The sequence below is a fragment of the Dendropsophus ebraccatus genome, chromosome 5, assembly GCF_027789765.1.
Source record: "Dendropsophus ebraccatus isolate aDenEbr1 chromosome 5, aDenEbr1.pat, whole genome shotgun sequence".
Lineage (NCBI taxonomy): Eukaryota > Metazoa > Chordata > Amphibia > Anura > Hylidae > Dendropsophus > Dendropsophus ebraccatus.
The window spans coordinates 31497146-31519659 of NC_091458.1; the positions used below are offsets into that span (position 1 = coordinate 31497146).

General features: G+C 41.9%; 1 protein-coding gene across 1 annotated transcript in view; it reads right to left on the minus strand.

The window, feature by feature from the left end:
• Nucleotides 1-229: 229 nt before the first annotated feature.
• The window catches only part of ARHGAP20 (Rho GTPase activating protein 20), a 74352-nt gene continuing 52067 nt past the window's right edge, over nucleotides 230-22514 (minus strand). Inside the window, exons 7-15 of the mRNA XM_069969773.1 lie at nucleotides 21068-21145; nucleotides 19502-19568; nucleotides 16260-16439; nucleotides 10348-10526; nucleotides 6677-6838; nucleotides 6272-6381; nucleotides 4774-4963; nucleotides 4235-4349; nucleotides 230-3372 (exon numbers count right to left, since the gene is read on the minus strand). Of these exons, the coding sequence (XP_069825874.1) occupies nucleotides 1574-3372; nucleotides 4235-4349; nucleotides 4774-4963; nucleotides 6272-6381; nucleotides 6677-6838; nucleotides 10348-10526; nucleotides 16260-16439; nucleotides 19502-19568; nucleotides 21068-21145 (2880 nt within the window). The 3' untranslated portion in view covers nucleotides 230-1573. The remainder of the gene's footprint in view (nucleotides 3373-4234; nucleotides 4350-4773; nucleotides 4964-6271; nucleotides 6382-6676; nucleotides 6839-10347; nucleotides 10527-16259; nucleotides 16440-19501; nucleotides 19569-21067; nucleotides 21146-22514) is intronic.

The following is a 22514-nucleotide window of genomic DNA, read 5'->3' on the forward strand; positions in this document are numbered from 1 at the left end:
AGGGTTAATCTAAAAAAAAAAAAAAATACACGTTTTAAAAAAAAAAAAAATCTTTTTTAAATGACTGGTACGCTTTCATTGCTTTCCTACCAATGCGCAAGTTTATGTTACAATGGCTTTATTACTCCATACAATAGAATACATATATTTATATTATTATTATTATTATCAGTGCCATAACAAACCAATGAACAAAACCCTATAAAGTTAGCAGCATCTTCCGCAAAAGTACAAAAATACACATCTTTTAATAATAGCAATATGATGGAAATGACACAAGGACAATCTGTACAAACTCATGGAGCAGACGAGATTCTCACTTTAAATATAGGAGGACACGTAACATAAATTACTCAGGACACAAGCATTGAGCACACCATATTGCACGGCTGAAATATAACACTAACATGTAAAAGCACAAACAGGTTAAAGTCTATTTCTGGTACACATTATATTTACTGAAAATTAAGTGCGTCCATCAATGGGTCCCTGCATATTATTGGGCTTGTATACAAGGGATAGGAATATATGTATTGTGCATTTTGGCTTCTAGCACTGCTTCCTCTACAGAGACTTGCAGGAAAGTGGTGGTGTGCAATAGATATCCCACAGAAAAGGCCAAGATGATCCCACTGTAACATCACGGTAGATCTTAATATCACATGTATATCTCAAGCATTAGGTTATAGATGAGACATTGTCCAATATAACAGTGAAAACTAAGATGCATAATGTTCAAGTAGGCCAGGTGGAAGCCTGGTTAGCCAGGTTGCAGTCTTTCTGCATGCCTGAGCAGCAGGGGGCGCCACTTTTATTGACAATCTTGTTTACCATCTCCAACTAGGGCATTATTTCACTGTTTGCCCTAGGAAGCATCAAGGCTATTGGCATCTGCAATAAATCTGAGAGGCCAATGTGCCGATAGTCAATGTCCACCCTTGACTAACTTTTTGGATTATTTTATCTAGGCCCAACATTATTAAAAAACTTCCTATCTAGTAGTCGGAGCTCTGTTTTTTCCCCATACAAAGCTCCAAATTCCCAGCATAGACATAAATGTAAAAAATAAATGGCTGGTTACAAGTAGCCACCACCAGAGGAAGCTTACTGCATGCAGTTATCTGCCTTCCTGTACAGATTAGTGAACACTCAGACCCCAACTGATCGAAACTATTGACACAACGTGGATTCCCTGGGAAGCCTATGTTTTTACCTGTATGTAGGACACAATGTTCTGTATACAAACCTAATAATATAAAGTCAAGGACCCAAAGATAGCGAGCCTCAAACTTATTTTTCCATTCTGACAACACAAAACATACCAATCCCATATGTACTCCAGAATGAGTATCAATATTCTTTTTGTTAAGTGAAATAAATTGGAACACGTTGTTTACTAAGAAAGTCAAATACTGAAATTTCTCATAAAAAAACACACTACACTCATTCACATAAATTAGACATAGAGGAGACTCTTCCATAGTCCAAATGGGTTCATAATATATGAATAAAACCATTAGTCTGTACACCACACGGGATGAAGGAGGATGACTGGGGTTCTCCTAACCCAATCCTATACATAGGACTCTTCTGCAAAAAATCTTTGGTCAATGTCTTCAAATTTCGGATCACTGCAACATTTTGCGTGCCAGTCTCTGCCACCCTTAATAATGGGATTGTCACATTCTTGTGGGCTCTTTATCTGTTTGTGTAGGTCAGGCTGGATGAATAGGTCCCCAGTATTGGCGCTTGGCTTTGGAGACACACAAAAGTTTTTCTCCAAGTCCAAACTTGCAATCCTAATTCCAGTGTCCACATTGGAAGGTAGCACTTTGTTCTTCTTAAAACTGGCCACGCGAATGCTGATATCCCTGCCAATCGAGGTTTTGGTGGTGTCTTCCTTTGTGCGAGACAAGTCCTCTTCTGGGTGGTGGATCGAATGTTCACTAGAAGATTTCAGGCTGGAATTGAGAGGCACAGGCTCCTCTAAGCTGCAGGAATTGGTGGACTTTCTACGGTTCCTCTGGCTAAACAATGAAATATTATGACCGAGAAAATGGGTTTGTGGCAATTGTGTGTTGTCTTGGCTGTGCGAAGATATTTCAATGTTAATGGAGACAGGAGATGGGAACATAAAGGAGCTACAGGCCACACCATTGTCACCATTCCCATTTCTATCAAAGACAACTTTGTCTCCTGTACATAATAGGAGCTTTTGACTACTTATGTCCTCACCATACATAGCGGAGGAACCTCGAGGATCCCTCTCCATACACTCTCTAGGTGTACGTCCTGTAGGGATGGGTTTGGCTTCGCACTCTGAGTTTGGCACAGATACATGTTCCCCAAACAAGGGACCTTCTGAAACTTCCTGTATTTTCCTGTCCTCTGACTTTTTAGAGGACCAGATTTTTACAGCAGATCGGCTATTTTTTAACCATGCAATGGGTGGAGCGGTAACTGAAATTTTATTGTTTGGAAACTCAGCTTCATCTTTTCCAGTAATAAACATGGTGCTGTTATAAGATGGCTTGTCTTCTTCAGTCACCACAAATCCTGAAAAAGAATGATCTCCAAAGAAATCTGGACTGAGTTCTACTTGTTTTTTGTGTTGTCGCAATGTGCAGTCCAAGGGTGAAGGCACTTCATTCGAGTTTAACACTGAATAGTCTGAGAACTGAGAGAAAGCACTGTCCAAGGAACTCAATGAAGATCCTGAAGGAGATGTCCCAGGAGAAGACAAGCTAGAACAACTAGTTCGAGAGCAAATATTGATTCTAAGTGCATTGGGTGGCATGAGTCTATTGGGGGTGCTTTTTTTGTCACCTGTTTGCTTCTTATTACCATTTTTACTGACATCTATGCCCAACGTCAAACTGCGATTGATAAGCTTTTGGCCTTCAACTTGAAGGTAGCGATGCTGTTTGAGATAATCGTCAGCTGATTGGGAGAGAAGAGCATCACAGCTTGAGTTGTTCTCCTGCGGAGACTCATTAAGTTGGCTAAATCTTGATGCCAAGATTCCAATAGCCGGTTCCGAGCAACGTCGGTGTCGCCTCACATCGGTGGTAGAGGAATACCCAGAAGTATTGGAACACAGAGAGTCTTCCTCAGACTGCTCATGTAATACTGATCGATGATGAGACATTGCTGACATCTTCACAGGTCGTGTATGAGGAGAGCCATAGGTCTGGTTGTCTTCATTGCAGACGTGATCCAGATCACAATCACTTAGCGTCAAAACAGAATCTCTGCTTCTGTTTTCATGGCTCCTCCTTGTGGGCAGATCGCTGTATGGGGAATCTCCATCGTCGTTGAGTTCATTCTCCAGGCTATCATAGGAAGAGTCAATGTGCTTGAAAGAACAAATATCTGGGAAAAAAGAAAAAAAAACTTCAGTAATGTAATTTTGAAATTTGAAACTTTGAAACCTGTCTTTTGCAGTTAAGCAGATAGTAAAGTTTGGTATTTTGTAATTAACCCTTTAATAAATGCAAGAAAAATCTTGTGTTTCATAGTCCTTGATGCTACAATACCACAACCAGCCAATAGACTGGAGAGTGACACTGTTGCTGAAAGAAGCTATGTTTTTATTAAAGGGGTTATCCAGCTTTACAAAAACATGGACGCTTTCTTCCGGAAACACAACCACTCTTGTTCGCAGTTTGGTTTTGCAGCTTAGTTCCATTGAAGTGAATGGAGTTGAATTATAATACCACACACAGCCTGGAGACAGGAGTGGCACTGTCATCTATATATTTTTTGGACATTCTTGCATTTCCCATAAACTAATAAGAATGTTGAAAGAATTCGGTCTTGACACATTTCTCCATTATTCTCCCAGGAAACATATGGTTAAATTGACAACTGGGCGTTACCATTCTCCTTACCAATGGGGTGTGTCTTAACATAATTTGGCATTATCCTTTCACTTTCCTCTTGGCAGTGAAAGTGAATATTAACATCTATTTATTGGTGCATTCATACATTTCCAGGAAAAATAATTGAGGAACTCCAAACCACAAAATTTTATAGGGGATGCAAGTATTCAGACATGTCCGGAGAGATGAATGGTCCTCTATGATTTCTAGATCAAAATATATGACCTAATATTTAACCTAATAAACTGTATGCTTGTTTGATATAAAATATTTATTGCCTCCTCCACTGCTAAAATACAGGATGTTTTAGGGCAAATACGCACAGGTCGATCTTATCATCTGTCAGTCCTTACCTGAGCTGTCCTCTCTGTTATCTTCCTTAGCCGACAAGTTGGCATATAACAATGAAATGTCATCTCCGAAAACCAAGCAGTATTTCTCTATCAGGAACTGCACAAGCACCGACACCTGGAAGAGAGAATGAAACGCATTCACAGCTGATAGGATCGGACCAACAAATCTGTCTACAGGGCTTTAAAGGAGTTATCCATTGCTACAAAAACATGGCCACTTTCTTCCAGAGACAGCATGACTCTTGTCTCCAGGTCAGGTGTGGTTTGCAATTAAGCTCCATTAATTTCAATGGAAATGAGTTACAAAACCCCACCCAAACTGGAGACAAGAGAGGGGCTGTCTCTGGAAGAAAGTGGCCATTTTTGTGTAGCACTGGATAACCCCTTTAACTACAGAGGGTACAAGGCTTAAGAGCCTTAGGGGACCCTAAATCCTTCAGCTTACAGCTTTCAACAGAAATGTTAACTTTGTAGAAGGAATTAAGGGGTCTTTTTTGATTATTTTTTAGATTTTTGACTTTGTATAAAACATGTATTACCTTTCTTGTGAATTCGCTTTCGGCCTCGGGGCTGGAAGGGTTGGGCAGCCACAGAAGACTAGGAGAGATGCACACGGCAAGATTGAAGGCCGTCATTTGGTTGTTTTCAGATCGTTGCCCGATGCAATGTAAGACGCCGAACAAGTAGCGCAGCAATGTGATGTTCACCTGTGGAAGCTTCTCCAAGAGCCTGCAATTAAAAAAAAAAAAAAAAGCCTTAATGCATTTTTTTAAAACCTTTTTTTTCCGCTCCATTTAAAGGGACTATCCAGACTTTTATTACTCCATCAATATTAGATCGATGGGGCCCTAACTTTGTATAACCGCTTCAAACAATGCCCATAATATTTGTATTTTTCCATCTCCATAGCTTTATAAGAGACTCATTTTGTGACATTTCTTTGTTTTTACAGCGTTCCCCATGAGGGATAACAATGTTTTTTTATGTACAGATTATTATGGCTGCTATGATACAAACTGTGTATTGCTTTAAAATTTTTCTTGGCTTTGGATTTTTGTGTTATTAATGTTTATTTTAGTGTCACTGTGGATCTTGAACTTGCAGTTGTTTTATAACTTCTATGGTATAGAGTATTAATATAGTGTATTATACCTGTCATATATTGAAAGGTGGCCTATTAGTCTCTGGGGTTATCCAGGGCTAAAAAAACCCCACAGCTACTTTCTTGCAAAGACAGCACCACCCCTGCCCTCAAGGTAGTATTACAACTCCACTCACTATAATGGAACTGAGCTGCTAAACCCACACTCAAACAGAGGACAAGAGTGTTGCTGTTTCTGGAAGAAGGCAACCATGTTTTTCTAAGCTTGGATAACCCCTTTAAGGCCCTTTTACATGGGCCAACAATAACAATGATTTCAACATCTAACCAGCTGACAAATGAGCGTTTGCTGATATGTCAGCTTATACCTGGCCCTATTATACAGGCCAATTATCCTGTTCCTGTTGACGCTCATTAGCCCAAAAATAGATGGGGCCCGATAGGTTGACCTACTTTGGAGAACTAGAGGCCTTGTTAGGTGCCTGGCTGCCATGGCAACCCATTATAAGCCCCACTGGGGTGCAAATGTTTGTGTGGCAGTATAACTATGTCAACTGAACTAAATTATTTAGGAACTGCTGTCTAGTGTCCCAAGGCTTTATAGGATCTATAGAGAACAGAAGAGAAGAGAACAGAGGCGGCCATTTATCTGTGTCTGAAATGGATCCAGTGCACATAGTGAGTAAGGTGAGCCGATCGCCTCCTTTTCTGCTACATTCCACTAATTTGACCTTTATGATTTGTCGGATTGGCAAAGCCGTTCTGGCAAATACCCTTTATGTCAAAGATCTGACAAACTATGATGAATATCTCCATATCATTCATTATGACGGCCGCCTGTGTGCTTAGAATACTGATAGGGGGGCAAAAGGATTTCACATCTCACTAATAATCATCTGAAATGTGTAAAAGCAGTGAGGTTGGTAAATACTCACTTCTTAACAGCTTTTATTTTCTCCGCTTGACTTCCTTGATCCAGCACAGAAACCCATTTGTCACAGAGTTTAGATGAAAAGACACTGCCGGGAATATTACGGAGGAAATCCTAAAAGGAGGAGGGAGAATTAATACCAAAACAGCGGATACCAGGAAGTCTAGAAAGATGCAATCTATCTATCTATCTATCTATCTATCTATCTATCTATCTATCTATCCATCTCCTATCTATCTATCTATCTATCTATCTATCTATCTATCTATCTATCTATCTCCTATCTATCTATCTATCTATCTATCTATCTATTAATTATATTTTTCCTCCATCTATCTTCTCTCTCTCTTTCTCTCTAATATATTCCTATGTTCTTGTATTATTATAATATACATAAAGTCACACATACCTTGAGCACAGATGCTATGACAAAAATAGATTCACATGCAAAGTCAACATCAAATCCAGAGTTGATCCTCTCCTTCATCTCTTTGCAGGATTTCGCATTAGCAGAACGCCTAAAGATGCCCCTTGTGAATGGTCCATCTTGGCAAAGGACAGAGAGCATATCCTAGAGAGAGAAAAAAAAAAAAATATATATATATATACATAAACAAAGCAAACAATAAAGAACATCTAATGTACTGTAATTCTTATGACCAAGGGTCCGATTACTGGCAGACAGAAGCTCTCACAGCCGATAAGTGCCCCGTGTAAAAGAGCCAACAAATGAAAAATCTTTTATTCGTCAACATATCACATCTCATATGTGGCCATTTAAATAATTGTTAGTCGTATATGATTACTGGGGTCTGACCTTGGGGCCCCCCATGATCTCAAGAATCGGGACTAAACTCTTCCATTAGAATGGAGCTGCTATTTATTCTTTATGGAAATTGGTGGAGATAGCCAAGTAGAGTGTTCACCTATCTCCATAGCTCCCACAGAAACTCAGGTTCTGTTGTCAAGATCACGGGGAGCCCAGCGGTCTAAAATCCCACAATCAGATAGTTATCCCTTGTCCTGTCAACTTGTATGTTGGGAAAAACCCTTTAAAGGGCACCTGTTATTTATTTTTTTATATGTCATTAGGGTGGTCCCTGGTGGCTTCTCCCCGCCCCCCACCCTTCATTGATAGACCTCACCCTGTATAGTAAGATCTATCAATAAAGGCAAGGAGTGCAGATCCATGGCTCAGGCAGCATGAAAGTGACGACAGGTTTCCTAACTATCACCTAGAAGACCCATAACTAATGGATTGCATGGTTAGATTACACTTGGCTCACACAAAGCTCTATTAGCTATGGAGTTTTGTTCCTTTGGGAAATAGTGGAGGGGTCAAAGAGGTGTGGCCAAGTCTGTAACACCTCTCACACTCAGTTTATACCCCCCTTTCCCTCTATGATTGACAACCAGGGCGGACCCTTTAAGTCCCCTATATACATAAGGGATATGACACTACTGTCCATCATTTGGTAGCTGCTCCACCATTTTACATTACTATAGTTTAGTTCACTATCCATAAGACGGGGACCTAAATCCTGACTATAAGCCCCCCATGAAGATTATGTCATCTAGACTTTCCCAAAACACACATACCCTCGAAGTGTGAGTGTAAAATGTATACCATTTTATTATACTAGCACGACTTCAGAGCTTAATAATGAGCTTTAGAAAGTACAAACTGGGTGTGTGGACATCTACTGAATCCCAATGACGTACGGTTGGAGCTGTATCGTCCTGTACGTGCTCAGCAGTCGGATGTACACTGCTATACATTGTGGTGGTTTGGCGTTATATTTTAGGCATTGCTTACATTGTCACGTACAGACAGACGGCGCAGTCATACATCATATGACATTAACGTTCACGCAATATATAATCAAAGAATGTTCTGTCTGCTCCGTGCCAGCTCCTTAAAGCTACGCCAATGTTTAGCTCAGCTACATTTTTCCAGACACGTACAAAGCTGCAAAAAATGACTGTAAATGAAGATGAATTTCTATATTAAAGACGCTTTGCTTAACTAACATATATTACTGCAGGATCTGGCCTCATTGTGTAAAACTATACATTTGTCTTAAAAGGTGAGAACTGATCCTAAGTGGTTAGCAAGGAATAAAGCGTGACTGATCTGCTGCAGCCCCACACCGCTGGAGGCCCGTAGGCATCTTCCAAGTCATTTGTTACTTACTTGTGGCTGTAATCTATAGGCCTCATCTATCAAAACTATCCCACTGGATCAAGTATACTTCTTCAAGGGCTTTCTGACACAAAAATCACAAGTTTTATGTTTGTGTTGTACAAAAGTTAGCAATGTTTATTTTTAGAGTCAGAACGCAATTCTTGGAGGTTCTTTCATGGTAAAAAAAGGTGGAATATGTTGGCACATTTAACATCAATATGCAGAAAAGTCTGCAGAACCTCAATTATGAATCTCAAAACACGGGACCAGCCAGATATCCCTCCATTGAAGGACCTAGCAAAGGGATGGCTCCTGTACGGAGACCACCGGAACCACCATATTAAGCGCCCCCTTCACTTAGTATCCAACCCAAGTAGGAGTCTGATGATCAGGCAAATACCAAAGCCAGGTATCCATCCACAGACAGCTGTTTCAGGGTTTTGCCCCTCATCAGTGTGAAGCAGGATTCTGGCTAGGTGGGAGCAACGCCTAGTAGAGCAATATGGCAAACAGATCACTGATCTCAGAGAGACAAGCGAAAGAAGACACTGTCAGCTGCTGGTTAAAGGACTCAATACTGTAAAATCCTTGGTGCATTGCCCCCTGAGAAACATAAATATGAAAAAAGATGCGCAGATTCTCAGATATGAGTCTCAAAACATGGGACCAGCCAGATATCCCTCCAGTAAAGGACCTAGCAAAGGGATGGCTCCTGTAAGGAGACCACCAAACCACCATAATAGGCGCCCCCTTCACTTAGTATCCAACCCAACTAGGAGTCTGATGATCAGGCACATACCAAAGCCAAGTATCCATCCACAGACAACTGTTTCAGGGTGTTGCCCCTCATCAGTGTGAAGCAGGATTCTGGCTTGGTGGGAGCAATGCCTAGTAGAGCAATATGGCAAACAGATCACGGATCTCAGAGAGACAAGCAAAAGAAGACACTGTCAGCTGCTGGTTAAATGGCTCAATACAGTAAAATCCTAGGTGCATTTCCCCCTGAGAAATATTAATATACAAAAAGGTGTGCAGATTCTCAGTTACGAGTCTCAAAACACGGGACCAGCCAGATATCCCTCCAGGGAAGGACCTAGCACCTGTACGGAGACCACCCAAATCACCATATTAAGTGGCCCCTTCAGTCAATATCTAACCCAGCTACGAGTTATGATATGATCAGGAAAATACCAAAGCCAGGTATCCACAGACAGCAGTTTTGGGGTGTTTCATCAGTGTGGAGCAGGATTCTAGCTAGGTGGGAGCAATGCCTAGTAGACCAATATGGCAAACAGATCACCGATCCCTGACGGCACGATTAACATGTATAGTTCCAGACTCCAGCGGGTGCAGAATAATGTACGCAGGCCTTTTATAGCGCAAGACAGCGAGTTTTCGAGGCTTCGCCGGCTCACCACTTTTTTCCATACCCAAACCTCCAAGAATGATGTGTTGACTTATTCTATCAAAAAACAGAGATCCGGATAAGTGGGGGCTGTCTACTTGTTTATACAAAGCCACAGGCGGTGCCGTGCCCAAAGCAAGACCACCCCAGGTAAGCAACCACTTCCACTACCTACTGCTCCCTGGTGGTGTTTTTTGTATTTTTACTGCCATGACTTTTACTTTATAAATGTTTAGGGGTGTAGTGGTAGCTGCAGTGGGCTCCGCGTTTGGCTTGGCCCCCCCGAGGACAGTGCCATCTGTCCTGCCCAGATGATGGCCTTACTAGCAATCATAGTTATTTGTTGTACTGGCCACCTACAATATCATCAGTACATTGTGATTTGTGAGGCACACGCATGTAGAATGAAGCAACATCTTTAGTTATTTATACAGCTGACGCGTTTCCAGGTTATACTGACTCAAACAATGGACTCGGAAATTGTGCTCACCATGACAGCTTTGGGCAGGTTGTCATTCTCACATATGGCTGGCAAGGAAAGTCCAAAGAGCTTTCCAGGAGTTGAAGAGGTTGGAGAAAGAGGGATATTATCCAGCTGAGAGTTTGATCCGCGCCAAAAGGTCCAGTTTATGATGGAGCGCTTCCTTTTAAATGGCTTCTGGCTTGGATCTGCAGGAAAAAGTGAAAAGATTTAATGGAAGAGCTTCGCTGCGGCCCTCGGTTTTGTTTTGCTCCTGGGTAATGAGAGAATGTGTATATGAAGCAACAATTCCTCCCTTTGTTTGTTGTGTCCAGGGATCCTCTGATGATATGGCGCACCCCAGAGACGGGTCATGCCTGCATACAGTGTCATGGGGGGTTATATTATAACATATCATGCTCCAGTCTGATGGGTGACAAGATTGTAGAGATGGGGAGGAATACAGATGATAGAGCACATACTCATGCTTTTACCTCCTGAATATCCCAGCACAATAACAACGTATAGTAGAGACTTCTGTTTCCTACTTATTTTGTTTTTAAGAAGGATAGGCAGCTCTCCAATGGCTAGAAGAACTTCTGTTACTCTAGCAATGTTAAAGGTTTTTATATTGATGGTGTATTCTCAGGATAAGTCAGGGGTGCTGCGTCTCGACACCCAGCATCCCTGTCAAATACTGTTTGCCAGATCTGTGGTGACCAAAGCACAGTGGATGGAGACAGAAGCAGGTGGCGCCATTCATTTTGTAGTGGCCATGTTGAGGTACTACATGTCAAATCTTATTCACTTCTATAGGATCTGGGCCTGCATTTACATAATGTGTGGAGTTAGCAACTTCCATTACTCTGTGCTGTAGGTGCTGCAGCCTTGAAAAACTGTTATCTGGCAGGGGTGCTGGGTGATGGACCCCGCCAATCACATATTGATTTAATAACGCTTTCATCACTTGAGGTCTGAGTGTTCAGACCATAACCAATCACTAGAACAAGTGGAGGGAGAAATGCTCTCTGTGAAGAATGAAGACAATAGACTTACATTGCAGTAGACTTGGGAGTTTGTCTCAGTCACATGGCACAGAACTGGGAGAAAACACACTTAGCACACACTTCTCCCAGCTTGTTCTAGAAATCAGTGGGGGTCTGAACACCCAGCCCCCAACTGATCAAAACTTTTGACAGGTCTCTACAACATGTTAGAATTTCTTTAAAGTGGCACTGCCCATTTAAATACCTGACACTTTTTAATCTACAACAGGGTGTTTTTTTTATCATCTTTTTCATACATTGTTCCCCTTCCAAATGCCTTACTAGGTGTTCATCAAGCATGGGCAGGGGCAAGGGGTAGGAGCTGCCTAGATCATTGGGCAGGCTGCATGAAAAATCTTATTCACTGCACTGATAACCCCTGACCTCTGTTCTCCAGCTGTGAAGTAGGAAAGGAAAATGTGAGGAGCTCCGTGCAGAGGTCAGTGGTTATCAGTGCACGAGCAGTAAAGCAGATATCTCTTTGTCTTATAAACTTTGGGTCACTTACACACTGCAGTACATAAGGGATTAAGCAGAAGGTAGTCTGCTCCTGCACCTATGTATTTAACCATAAGGCTCCTAATGGGCCCTTATAGGTAAAAACAGTGGATTGTCATAGCAAGCAGCCATTGGCTCTCTGCTCTGCCAGTAGGGGAGGGGGGCCCCTTAAAATTTTTTGCTATGGGGCCCAGTGAATCCTAGCTACGCCCCTGAGGTACGGCGCTGTTTTTCTAACTTTGGTCCATTTATTAGATTTCCAGGTTATGTATGTCTTCCCCTTATTGTCAGCAATACTGTACGTCTACTTTTTTTCCAATATGGCCAATAAAACTAGCGCTGCTGACATGTAAATGCCTGGTCCTAGGAGAGCACTTAGCCAACATATGTGTAAAATAATCATCACTCTTCTGAATCTAGGAAAACAGCCCCACCAAAGAAATGCTGGCCCTGACCGGCCCAGTATATTGTTACAGCCAGGCCTTACGCTGGGAGGAAAACACTACCGGATTTCTCTAACCCCTCTCACGGGCCAAGGGTTTTAAAGCAACTTTATTTTCACTAACAGAACAGTCTCAGGTTGCACATTCCCGTTTACAATGACAGCGCTGGAACCATATGTAACTGATAAAGAATTCAGGGCTCTGGGTGGGACAGCCCCGATATGACTTATAACAATCGCTGCCTGTCTCTTTTTTCTCTTTTCTTTTATTATTCTATATATTTCAGGCTTGGATCTGCAGCTTCCCCCCTGGGACTGGGTGGAAAGACTTCGCTGAAGACTTTAACTTATAAAAATATTTCTCGACATAACCCTTCAGTAACCCTCAACAGAGGAGAGCAGAGTGCAAACTCCATTTTGGATTTGAAAATTTGCTAAATAAATACATAGAATATAAATATTGATAAAGAGGTTATTTAAAATTTGAAAAAATTTGTGCAATTTTTACGCTCCAGATTATCAGGCTATTTCCCAGCAATCTACTACCAGTTTTTCCAACTTTATTCTCCAAAACTTTATATTTGGGACCACCTACATGACACTTTAACATAAATGATCCCAATTATTTTAATCAGGTAATTTCCTGGAATTGTCACTGGAACTAACTTCTCTGAGGCTAAATTCACCCTATAAATCTCTAAAATAATCTGACATATTTAAAGAGGACCTGTCACCCCCGTTAGAGCCCCCTATACTCACCTAATCCCGCCGGGTCCCGCTTCTGGAGATGGTCGGGTCACAGAGATCTCAGCCGCTGCAGCCCGGCGCGCGCGCTTAGAGATGAGTCCAACACCCATAGAGAATGACAGGAGAGTCCAGCGCTCCGTCATTCTCTATGAGCGTGCGCCGGGCTGCAGCGGCTGAGATCTTCGTGAACTGACCATCTCCAGAAGCGGGACCCGGCAGGATTAGGTGAGTAAAGGGTGCTCTAACGGGGGGTCGGGAGCCTGTCACCCCGTCACCGGGGGTGACAGGTTCCCTTTAAGATCACCTACATGCCACTTTTGCATAAATGGTTATAAAAAATGCAAAGTTCCCATGGATTTTAATTGTTATTGAGATAACCTTCTGTGGGGCTAATTTCTCTTACTGTATCTCTATAATTCTCTAGAATAATCTGATATTTTTGGTTACCGCCTACAGGCCACTTTAACCAAAATGGTAACCCTAATTTATTCAGAGTTTATACTGTGCTATTGGGTGATTTCTCATTAATCCATTCCTGGGACTAATAACAGCATCAATATATTTTGGACTAGATTCTTCTCTCAAATAAATTTGCCCTCTTGGGAATATATATCGTGTTTGGTAGCTTATCAAAAATAGCAGATTAAAGGGAACCTGTCACCAAGACAATGCTATCTAATCTATCACCATCATGTTACAGAGCAGAAAGAGCTGAGCAGATTGACATATAACTTTGTGGTAAATGATTCAGTAAAACTTGTAATATGTTGATTAAAATCCCCGATCATTCTGTGATAAGGAGTCCAGTGGGCGGTGTCACTCAATGGACTGGACTCCTTAGCATAGAAAGATCAGAGATTTCAATCAATAAATTACAAGTTATACAGAATCTTTTCCCATAAAGATATATATCAATCCGCTCAGCTCTTCCTGCTCTATAACATGATGGTGATAGCTTAGATAGGATTTTCATGGTGACGGATTCCCTTTAAGAAAGAAATGCTGTGATCTAAGATTTTTTTTAATCAGGCAATGCTGGATTATCAGGGTTCCCCCTATTCTCTCACGCCTGGGAATATATATCAATATCCCTGAAATTAGATTCTTTCATCTTTCCCTTACAGTCACATGAAATGTGAAATTATAATCCAATTTGTATTTTGTTAAAGGGAAAATCAAGAAATCCCTCTCTTTTTGTGGTATAATTGTAAATGTGTGTGAAAACAATACTAGGGCAATAATGATTTTTTTATTCCCCATATGGGTGTAAATATAGGGGGTGCAGAAGTTCTACTTGTACCCAGAACACTTTTTCTTAAAGGTCCCTCTTTCCCATATAAAACCTGCACTAGAAATACTTGGGGTCCCTGCCCAAGAGTTTTAGTATATGCTAATACTGGCTAATATATCTTTTCTTTGGCTGTGATATCCCCTCTCCCCATTATTTCATAATCAGCCTGCACGCCCTGCTCATTTGTTCCCATTCACTCTATTTTTGACAAGCTCATGTAGAATTGTATTGTGTGCAGTTACCTCTGTAGGAATGACCTGTGTGTGTGTGACAATGGGCTTTACAGATCAGTCTCCGCAGTCTGGACTATTATTAGCCGCCTCATTAAAGCTTCTTACCTGCTGCTATAGGCCGCTGCCAGATCCTGGCTCTTTAATCATTCCACCCACACAATACAGTGCCTTAAATTCGAGCTTTGTGACAGTGAAGGATTACTTATGTATGATGGCAACGTGCAGGCGGGCAGGGTTTTTTTGTGTAAAAGTAATTTCATAAAACTTTTTGACATGCCATAGATGGCAGAAATGAAAGGACAAAGATATTGGTGGGAGTCTCAGCACTTGGACTTGGACCGACATATCATAAGCTTTATGCACTATAGGGGAGATTTATCAAACATGGTGTAAAGTAGAACTGGCTCAGTTGCCCCTAGCAACCAATCAGATTCCACCTTTCATTTTCCAAAGAGTCTGTGAGGGATGAAAGGTGGAATCTGATTGGTTGAATGTCTCATAAGTCTCCACATATCTTTATGGTGCTCTCCTCAAGGAGTTATATGTTCCAAAGGCTTCCAGGCCTGGAACTTGTTCAATAAATCATAAGGCTATGTCCACATTACGTTCAATAAATTATAAGGCTATGTTCACATTACGTAAGAGACCGGCCGTTCCGTGACCCGGCCGTGTCACGGAACGGCCGGTCTCTTTAAAGATCATCCCAGCCGGTACTGCAGTACTGACTGGATGATCTTTCCGGCCACAATGTCCTGATGCGGGCGCATCAGCGTGCATCAAAACTCTCATAGCACGCGCCGGAGCCGCTCGCTTCATTGTGTGAACTGACAGGTCTTTCTGCGGCCGCAATTCACTGAATTGTGGCCGCAGAAAACTGACACGTCAGTTCTTTGCAGCGCCGCATGGGATCCCGGCCAGAGCGTTTATGATGTGTATACGCTCCGGCCGGGATCCCTTGGAACAATAGGCAGTGTTCCACACCGTACAAAGTACGGCCGTTGTTGCCGATGGCGGTTTCGGAATTAGAGTGTGAAAAAGTAAAGGAGGTGGAAGTTTGGTTTACTGCCCGCACAGCCCTGGCTTCCCCTGACAGATCTGTCAGCATTAGTCTAATATATATGGGCATACTTATGTCACTCTGCAATGCATTCTATGGGGGTTTGCTGCTGTGGACAATTCTTGTCACTAACAGAGGTGCCAGCAGAGAGAACTGTGTCAAATTGGAAAGAATACACCACTTCCTGCAGGACATACAGCAGCTGATAAGTACTGGAAGACTTTTTTTTTTTTTTTTTTTTTTTTTTAGCAGAAGTAAATTACAAATCTCTGGCAGTCTCTGTCACCAGTTGATCTAAAAGAAATAGGGAACAACCCCTTTAATTATGTGTCATGACAAACATCCTGCACACTCATCGCTGCTATGCATATGCAAGGCTTATATATATTTCACCACAAGCTCAATTTTTTTTTTTTTTTTTTTTATTCTCTGTTGTAGTAATTGAAAACTGCCCAAGAGGACGGTTTCCTGAAAATGTTACTTTGCTCAATATGTGTAAACATGCTGCAAATTCTAGGAAAATACCTCAGGCGAGTGGAATGTGCGCTCCTAGCCTCTCATTATGTCAGCTCGCAGTAATAACAGACTTGTGAGGCTGAATGAGCCCTCTGTAAGGTGGAGCACTCACCGGCGAGCTGCTGACATATGGCCAGGCGGCTGGGCTTCAGGATGAACTGACATTGCATCTCCCGGGGCAGCTGCTCCATAACGAAAGGTCCCTCCAGGTTTATAGAGTCTTTTGTCCCCTGTAGTTGAGGCAACGCGTCACGAATATGGCTCATTTTAATCCCATATGGATATTCATGTCCTGAGGGAAAAGAAAAAAGTAAAATTTAAAACAGGTTTATTTCAGAAAGAGGTTTTATATTCCGACATCAATGGGATTTGACAGGTGGAGGAGCTGCAACAATTTATTTTTTTCAAGGAATTTCCTATTGGGTTCTTGCGCAGATTTTCAATATGACAGATTCCCTTTAGCAGACTATGTAATGAAGTTTTTGTAGGGTTTTTGCAAAGTTATAAAATACAGTTTTTCCTCTAAGCTCAAGAGTAGCCGAGATTGTGCTGAGCTGCAGTATGCACACTTCATCCTTCCCCGTACTACTTCTTCCCTGCACAATTTGGCTTCCAGCATCAATCATGCAAGGCAGGGAAGGATGGGGGCCAAGGAAGCATGGATGCTAAAGCTCAGCCATTTCTATAACTCTTGATCTTAGAAGGAAAACATGATTTCATAACTTAATAGACAGCCTTTCCTGAAGTATAAATCTGTGCAGTTATGTGGTGATCACTGTACGCGGCAATAAGTCTTCCTTTATAGGGCAGTTTACTATTCAGGACTCTACTAAAGCTGAGTGACAACACTTCTGGGAGTTCAGTTTGAAGGGCACCATTTAGCACTCCAGACATACTTGTATCACTCTAAATCATGGGTCTCCAAACTGCGGCCCTCCAGCTGTTGTGAAACTACAACTCCCATCATGCCTGGACAGCTAAAGCTTTGGATTTGGCTGTCCTGGCATGATGGGAAATGTAGTTGTGCAACAGCTGAAGGGCCGAAGTTTGGAGACCCATGCTCTAAATAACAGTGCTGGACAATCTTCACTGTGCCACTTTTCTCTTAGAGTGGTATTAGATGGATAAACTGCTGCCTGATGCGATCAACTATGTCGGCACTCATTTACTAAGCCTATTACACTCCTGGATTATTGTGCAGGCAGGGTTGTATGAACAATTTCTGGATCATTATTGCAGCTCTTAAAGGGATATTCTGGTGGTTATTTTTTATTGCTAATCAAGCTGAGGCTGCTATGAAATAGAAGAAAACTCCTATACCTACCTTCCCCACCAGCTGCCATTCTGAAGGAGCTCAGTCCCACTGAGCAGTCTTTTCTTTGAGTTGGTGTCGGCACAAGGACCTTCCTGCTCAGCCAGTTACTGATCAGGGGAGACACCACTGCAGCCACTGATTGGCTGAGCAGACAGGTCCTTGTGCTAACACCCCAGGCTCTTTCAAAATGGCAACAGCAGGGGAGTGAGGAAGGCTCGAAGTATAGGATTTTCTCCTGTTTTATAGCAGCCTAAGCCTGAAAAGCAACCCTAATGGAATGGATGCTAGCATTCCCCATTTTAATATAGTTTATCTCTATAAATAGATTGACAGGGCAGAGTCTTTAGGAACACGCCCCATTGACAGAAGAATGGTACAACCCTGTTGTCAATGCATTCATACATTTCCAGGAAGAACAACAGAGGGACAGCACAACAGAGAGATGTAAATATCCCTTTAAAATTACAATCAAGGAGAACGAACAAGTCCTTCTAATATGTAAAAAAAAAAATCTAAAACATATGTGTGTGAAAAACTAGGTTTTCACTAATAAATATCCTTTCTGCCTGTATTATTGTTTGTGCACTTGACATGATATGTATATGGTTAGTGTCATCTGGTTTCCCCTCCAGTGTGGCGAATGGCTCTCACATCTGCTCAGGAGCCGCCGAGAACAAACAGCTTTAATTCCTGTTTGTTTTCTTTCCGCTATATCTAATGGGAGCCTTGTTTTTTCAGCATTACTGTTTAGACATACTTGCAGGATAGACTTAGGACGGTGGGTTAAGAGCTATTTATTTATAGCAAACAGTGAGAGGTTTTCTAGACTATGAACACTTTTTCAACCATTTTTTTTTTTTTTTTTGCTTGACCCCAATGTATCTAGAATACAACATAAAGTAACTTTGCAAATGGTTTCTATTAAAAAAAAATTCTATCCAACTACAGCTCCTATAAAAATGCCTGTGTTTCTATGGTGACAGACTACAAACAAACACAACGTAGTCTGATTCATCAGTCACACTTTCTTCTTCCCTGTGTCATCTCATTCTACAGTCACACTCTCTACTTTATTAACATACCAAAGGTTAGGGCCCCATTACATGGAGCGATAATCGGCTCATCGCTCAGTGTAATAGAGACAATGATCAGCCAATAAAATGATCATTGGCTGATAGTTTCTTTAGGCCCAAACTTAAAATTATTGGGCACCAACCACACATTGCTACGTGTAATAGCAATGCGTGCTCTGCTTCCTCCCTGGTTCCGCGCGCTGAGGCTTCAGAGCTGACTGTGGAGGAAGCAGACCGCAGAAGGAGCCCTGGAGCGTGGATGGGTAGTGGATACTCTTTGGGCAAGGGCTGCAAGGACATCGGTAACGATGTCCATGCAACCCTTGCTAAAAGATTATTGGGCCATGTAATAGGCCCAGTAAATGAACAATCTAGCAAATCGGCACTAATTTACAGTATTCATCGGGCCTCCATCGGCCCGTGTAATAGGACATTAGAGAATGGGAATGCTGCAGGTGGTTATGGCAGAATAGTAAACTTTTTGACTTTTAGTTCCTGTCACTTTAGAAAACTTTTTGAATGTCAAAAGTTTTGATCAATCAGAGCCTGGGTATACAGGCTAGATAGAGCAGAGAGAAGCTTGCAGGCAAGCGCTTCCACTTTTTACAATATAATGATATATAATTATAGGCAATAGGCTAATGTTTAGCGGGCAATTTGTTCAAGAACCAAGCACCATAGTGGTTGAAAATCAATAGGGTTATCCACCTCTGTGAAAGTTTTACAGATTCAGAATAGTTGGTCGATGACTTGAGACACCTTTACAGCCTGACACCCTTAAAGGAGAAACTCCCAAGGATCTGACCCGATAAATCAATGGCTTTTCACAATGGCAGCTCCCGGGCCGTAAAGATTGCTGAGACCCGCTATTAATGCATTCCTGTCATATTACAGCACTGTTGATTTTCTGATTGTCTCCATTTAAGAGCTTAAGCTAAAACAGTAGTTGACATTCCTTGAGCGTACCAATAAGAGGATAAGGTGCATCATCTTTGCCGGAGGTGACCCACAACTGGTAATCTGTTTCTGAGCCCTGCAGAGAAAACACAGCACAGGATGAGCCCAGCAACGTTCATCGCCCTCAGGCCGTATTACAACACGTGGACGGTGAAGAAACCATCACGAGATGGTGACATCACAGACGCCATAATCCTGCCAGGGTTACGAAAACAAACTTGTGAAGATGAAATGTATTATTTGTAACAAGGTTTACATTACATTTATGCTGGAAGGATAATATTATATGATGTAAAATGCTCTTCTGATGTGAATCAGAACTGATCGGCAATTATGAGACATAGGATGGGCTGCCCAGAGCCAGGAAACTGATCTGATGTGAATGTGAGAGAAGACGGCAGCACAGGAAATATGTATCCTACGTGCTTAGAGACAGGGAGGAATCCCTGGAGTCCCGGAGTCCTGCACCAACGATAGCAGTGCAGAACCAGAGGAATGTGGTCCGAAAGGAAATGTATGACCATACAATAATATCCTACCAGATATCTAAAATTTGTAAAGGATTCTGTTGTACACCAGTATTACACAAATTCGAAACTGGCCTAACCCCATTACTTATTTAAATGTATAAAAGAGGCAATTGTCCTGGTGCACCAGCCTCTCTAAATGATGACAGAAGAAGACCCCAGAACTGGTGGTCTCTATCTACTTATTAATGCTTCCTTATGTAATCATACACAATGCATTTCGATACATCCTGAACCTTTTAATATATAGTTGAAAATGGTTCAAGATGGGTCGAAACGCGTCTTGAATAATTGTATATGAAAGCATCAATAGAAGAAAGCAAGCCAGAATAGCAAGGGCTGGGATCTTCTGCCACATCAGGCTTCGAGTGCTGACCATTGAGACTTTCTACTTAAAGGGGTATTCCACTCAAACCATTGAGACGTTCTACTTAACGGAGTATTCCACTGAGCATTCTGCTAAAGACACAAAAAACTGTTTGAACTTTTCTCTCCGTCTCATCCTCCTCTCCCCTCCCTTCTGAGACAGCTGATGTAAACAAATCCCTAACTAGCTTTATCTGCAACATTGTAGCTTCTTTCTAGAGTTGGGAGGGTTAATCACAGTAAATTCATCAGCAACTTGACCTCAGATTAACCCTCCCAGCATTATGAAGAAGCTACAATGTTGCAGATAAATCCAGTCAGGGACTTGTTTACATCATCCGTCTCAGAAGGGAAGGGGGAGGAGGGGGAGACAGAGAGAAAAGCTCACACACAGATTTTTGTGTCTTCAGCAGAAAGCAGCAGCTGAGAACTGGGGGAAGGAGACTGAATAGATAATATTAGGTAAGGAATGAATTGTTAGTTTCAACACGGACAGCATTATATCAAATGTTATGTCTGTCTCAGTCATGTGCCCGAGCTGGGAAGAAAACGTGCGTAGCAGAAAAATACATTAAACTTCATCTCCGAGTTTTATGACTTGTATAAAAACACATTTCTAAGTGGTCATGTGACACATGCATATGCACTTATAAAGCATCGATGACACTAGCTGGTCTCTTACCTCCACGCCAAATTGCTGCAAGGCCACTTTGATGACATCAGTCACTGTATCTTCATTGGTCACAGTCAGAGTTTTTGACTGCAAAAAGAAACTGAATGTTAAAATGGTAGATTAAGCTATAGGCTTATTTATTCAATAATCTGTTAAAGGGGTTCTCCGATTAAAACTTACTTGTCCCCTATCCACAGGATAGGGGACAAGTAAGAAATCGCTCGGGTCCGACCTCCAACCCGGCTCCTTTGCTTTGAATACCGCCAATGGTACAGCACATGTTCCACGGCTCTAATCATTCACTATGAAGCTGCCAGAAAGTGAAGAGTGCTGTACTCTCTGGCGACTCCATAGAGAATGAATAGAGCAGAGGGTCACGTGCCGACCAACAGCTGTATTCCAAGCAAAGGAGCCGGGGGGCTCTGGAGATCGCCAGGCTGTATGGAGGTCAGACCCTTCGCCACCTGCAAATTAAGAAATTAATCAAAACAGAATTTTATTTTAGTCTTCGTTCACATTAGCATTTGACTCTATATAGTTCTGTTCCTTGATTTTTACCAATTTTATTCCACTAACTGTCCAAATAGTAAAGGGGATTGAAGAACAATACCCAACACATCCACTACCAAAGTAGAGTATTGCGCCTGGTAAAGGATGACCTGCAGCAGGAGGTGTCAGGAATAGTCAAGAACCTAGGAACAGTGTTGACTGTGTGTGTATAATCAAGGCATGTTTTCAACTTTTCGATGGAATAATGAAAGGTTCCCTTTTTAAACGCGTACTCTTCAGGGATGGATTAAAATTCTTCTGTGTCAGGACTTGGCCCCCCACCCCCCCTTCCCGCCCTGTTTTCTCGGAGGCCACCAATACTGCAGTCACAGAAATCACTCCTTATGAACTGTTGTGACAAGCTAAGGGTCAAAGGCTGCTCCTGGCTATGGCCATTGCCCAAACGGTTAACCGGCCAATGCTCATATTTGTATATTTTTTTCTGTGTGCCTAAGAAATTGAAATTTAATGGGATTCCTACTAGGAGCATTGAGCGACATGCTGCTGGCACTGCATAACCAGCGGGTAATAATACACCATCGTAAGCCTTCAGTGTAGCAGGAATTTCTATTCTTCCCCTACCTCACAATCTTGAATACTCTTTAAGCCCATATAATGGCTGTTCCAGGTTTCTAGCTTTAATCTCTGCAAAATGAAACTCTGCAAGTCTTAGAAAAGTTCTCTTCCAGCAGCAGAGCGTTCAGCTTGAGGAGAACCACATAGAAGATAAATGACCATGTCAGCCTGGAGTAAATCTCTTGAGATTATAGAGTAGAACCTGTGCCTCATTAATGCACTCTTTCCCCCACGGTCCCACATAGGATTGACTCTGTACCAGGTCACTGCCTTCAAATTTGGCATAAAAAAAGACAAGTTTCAAGCCACGTTTTTTTGCTGATCTAGAAAA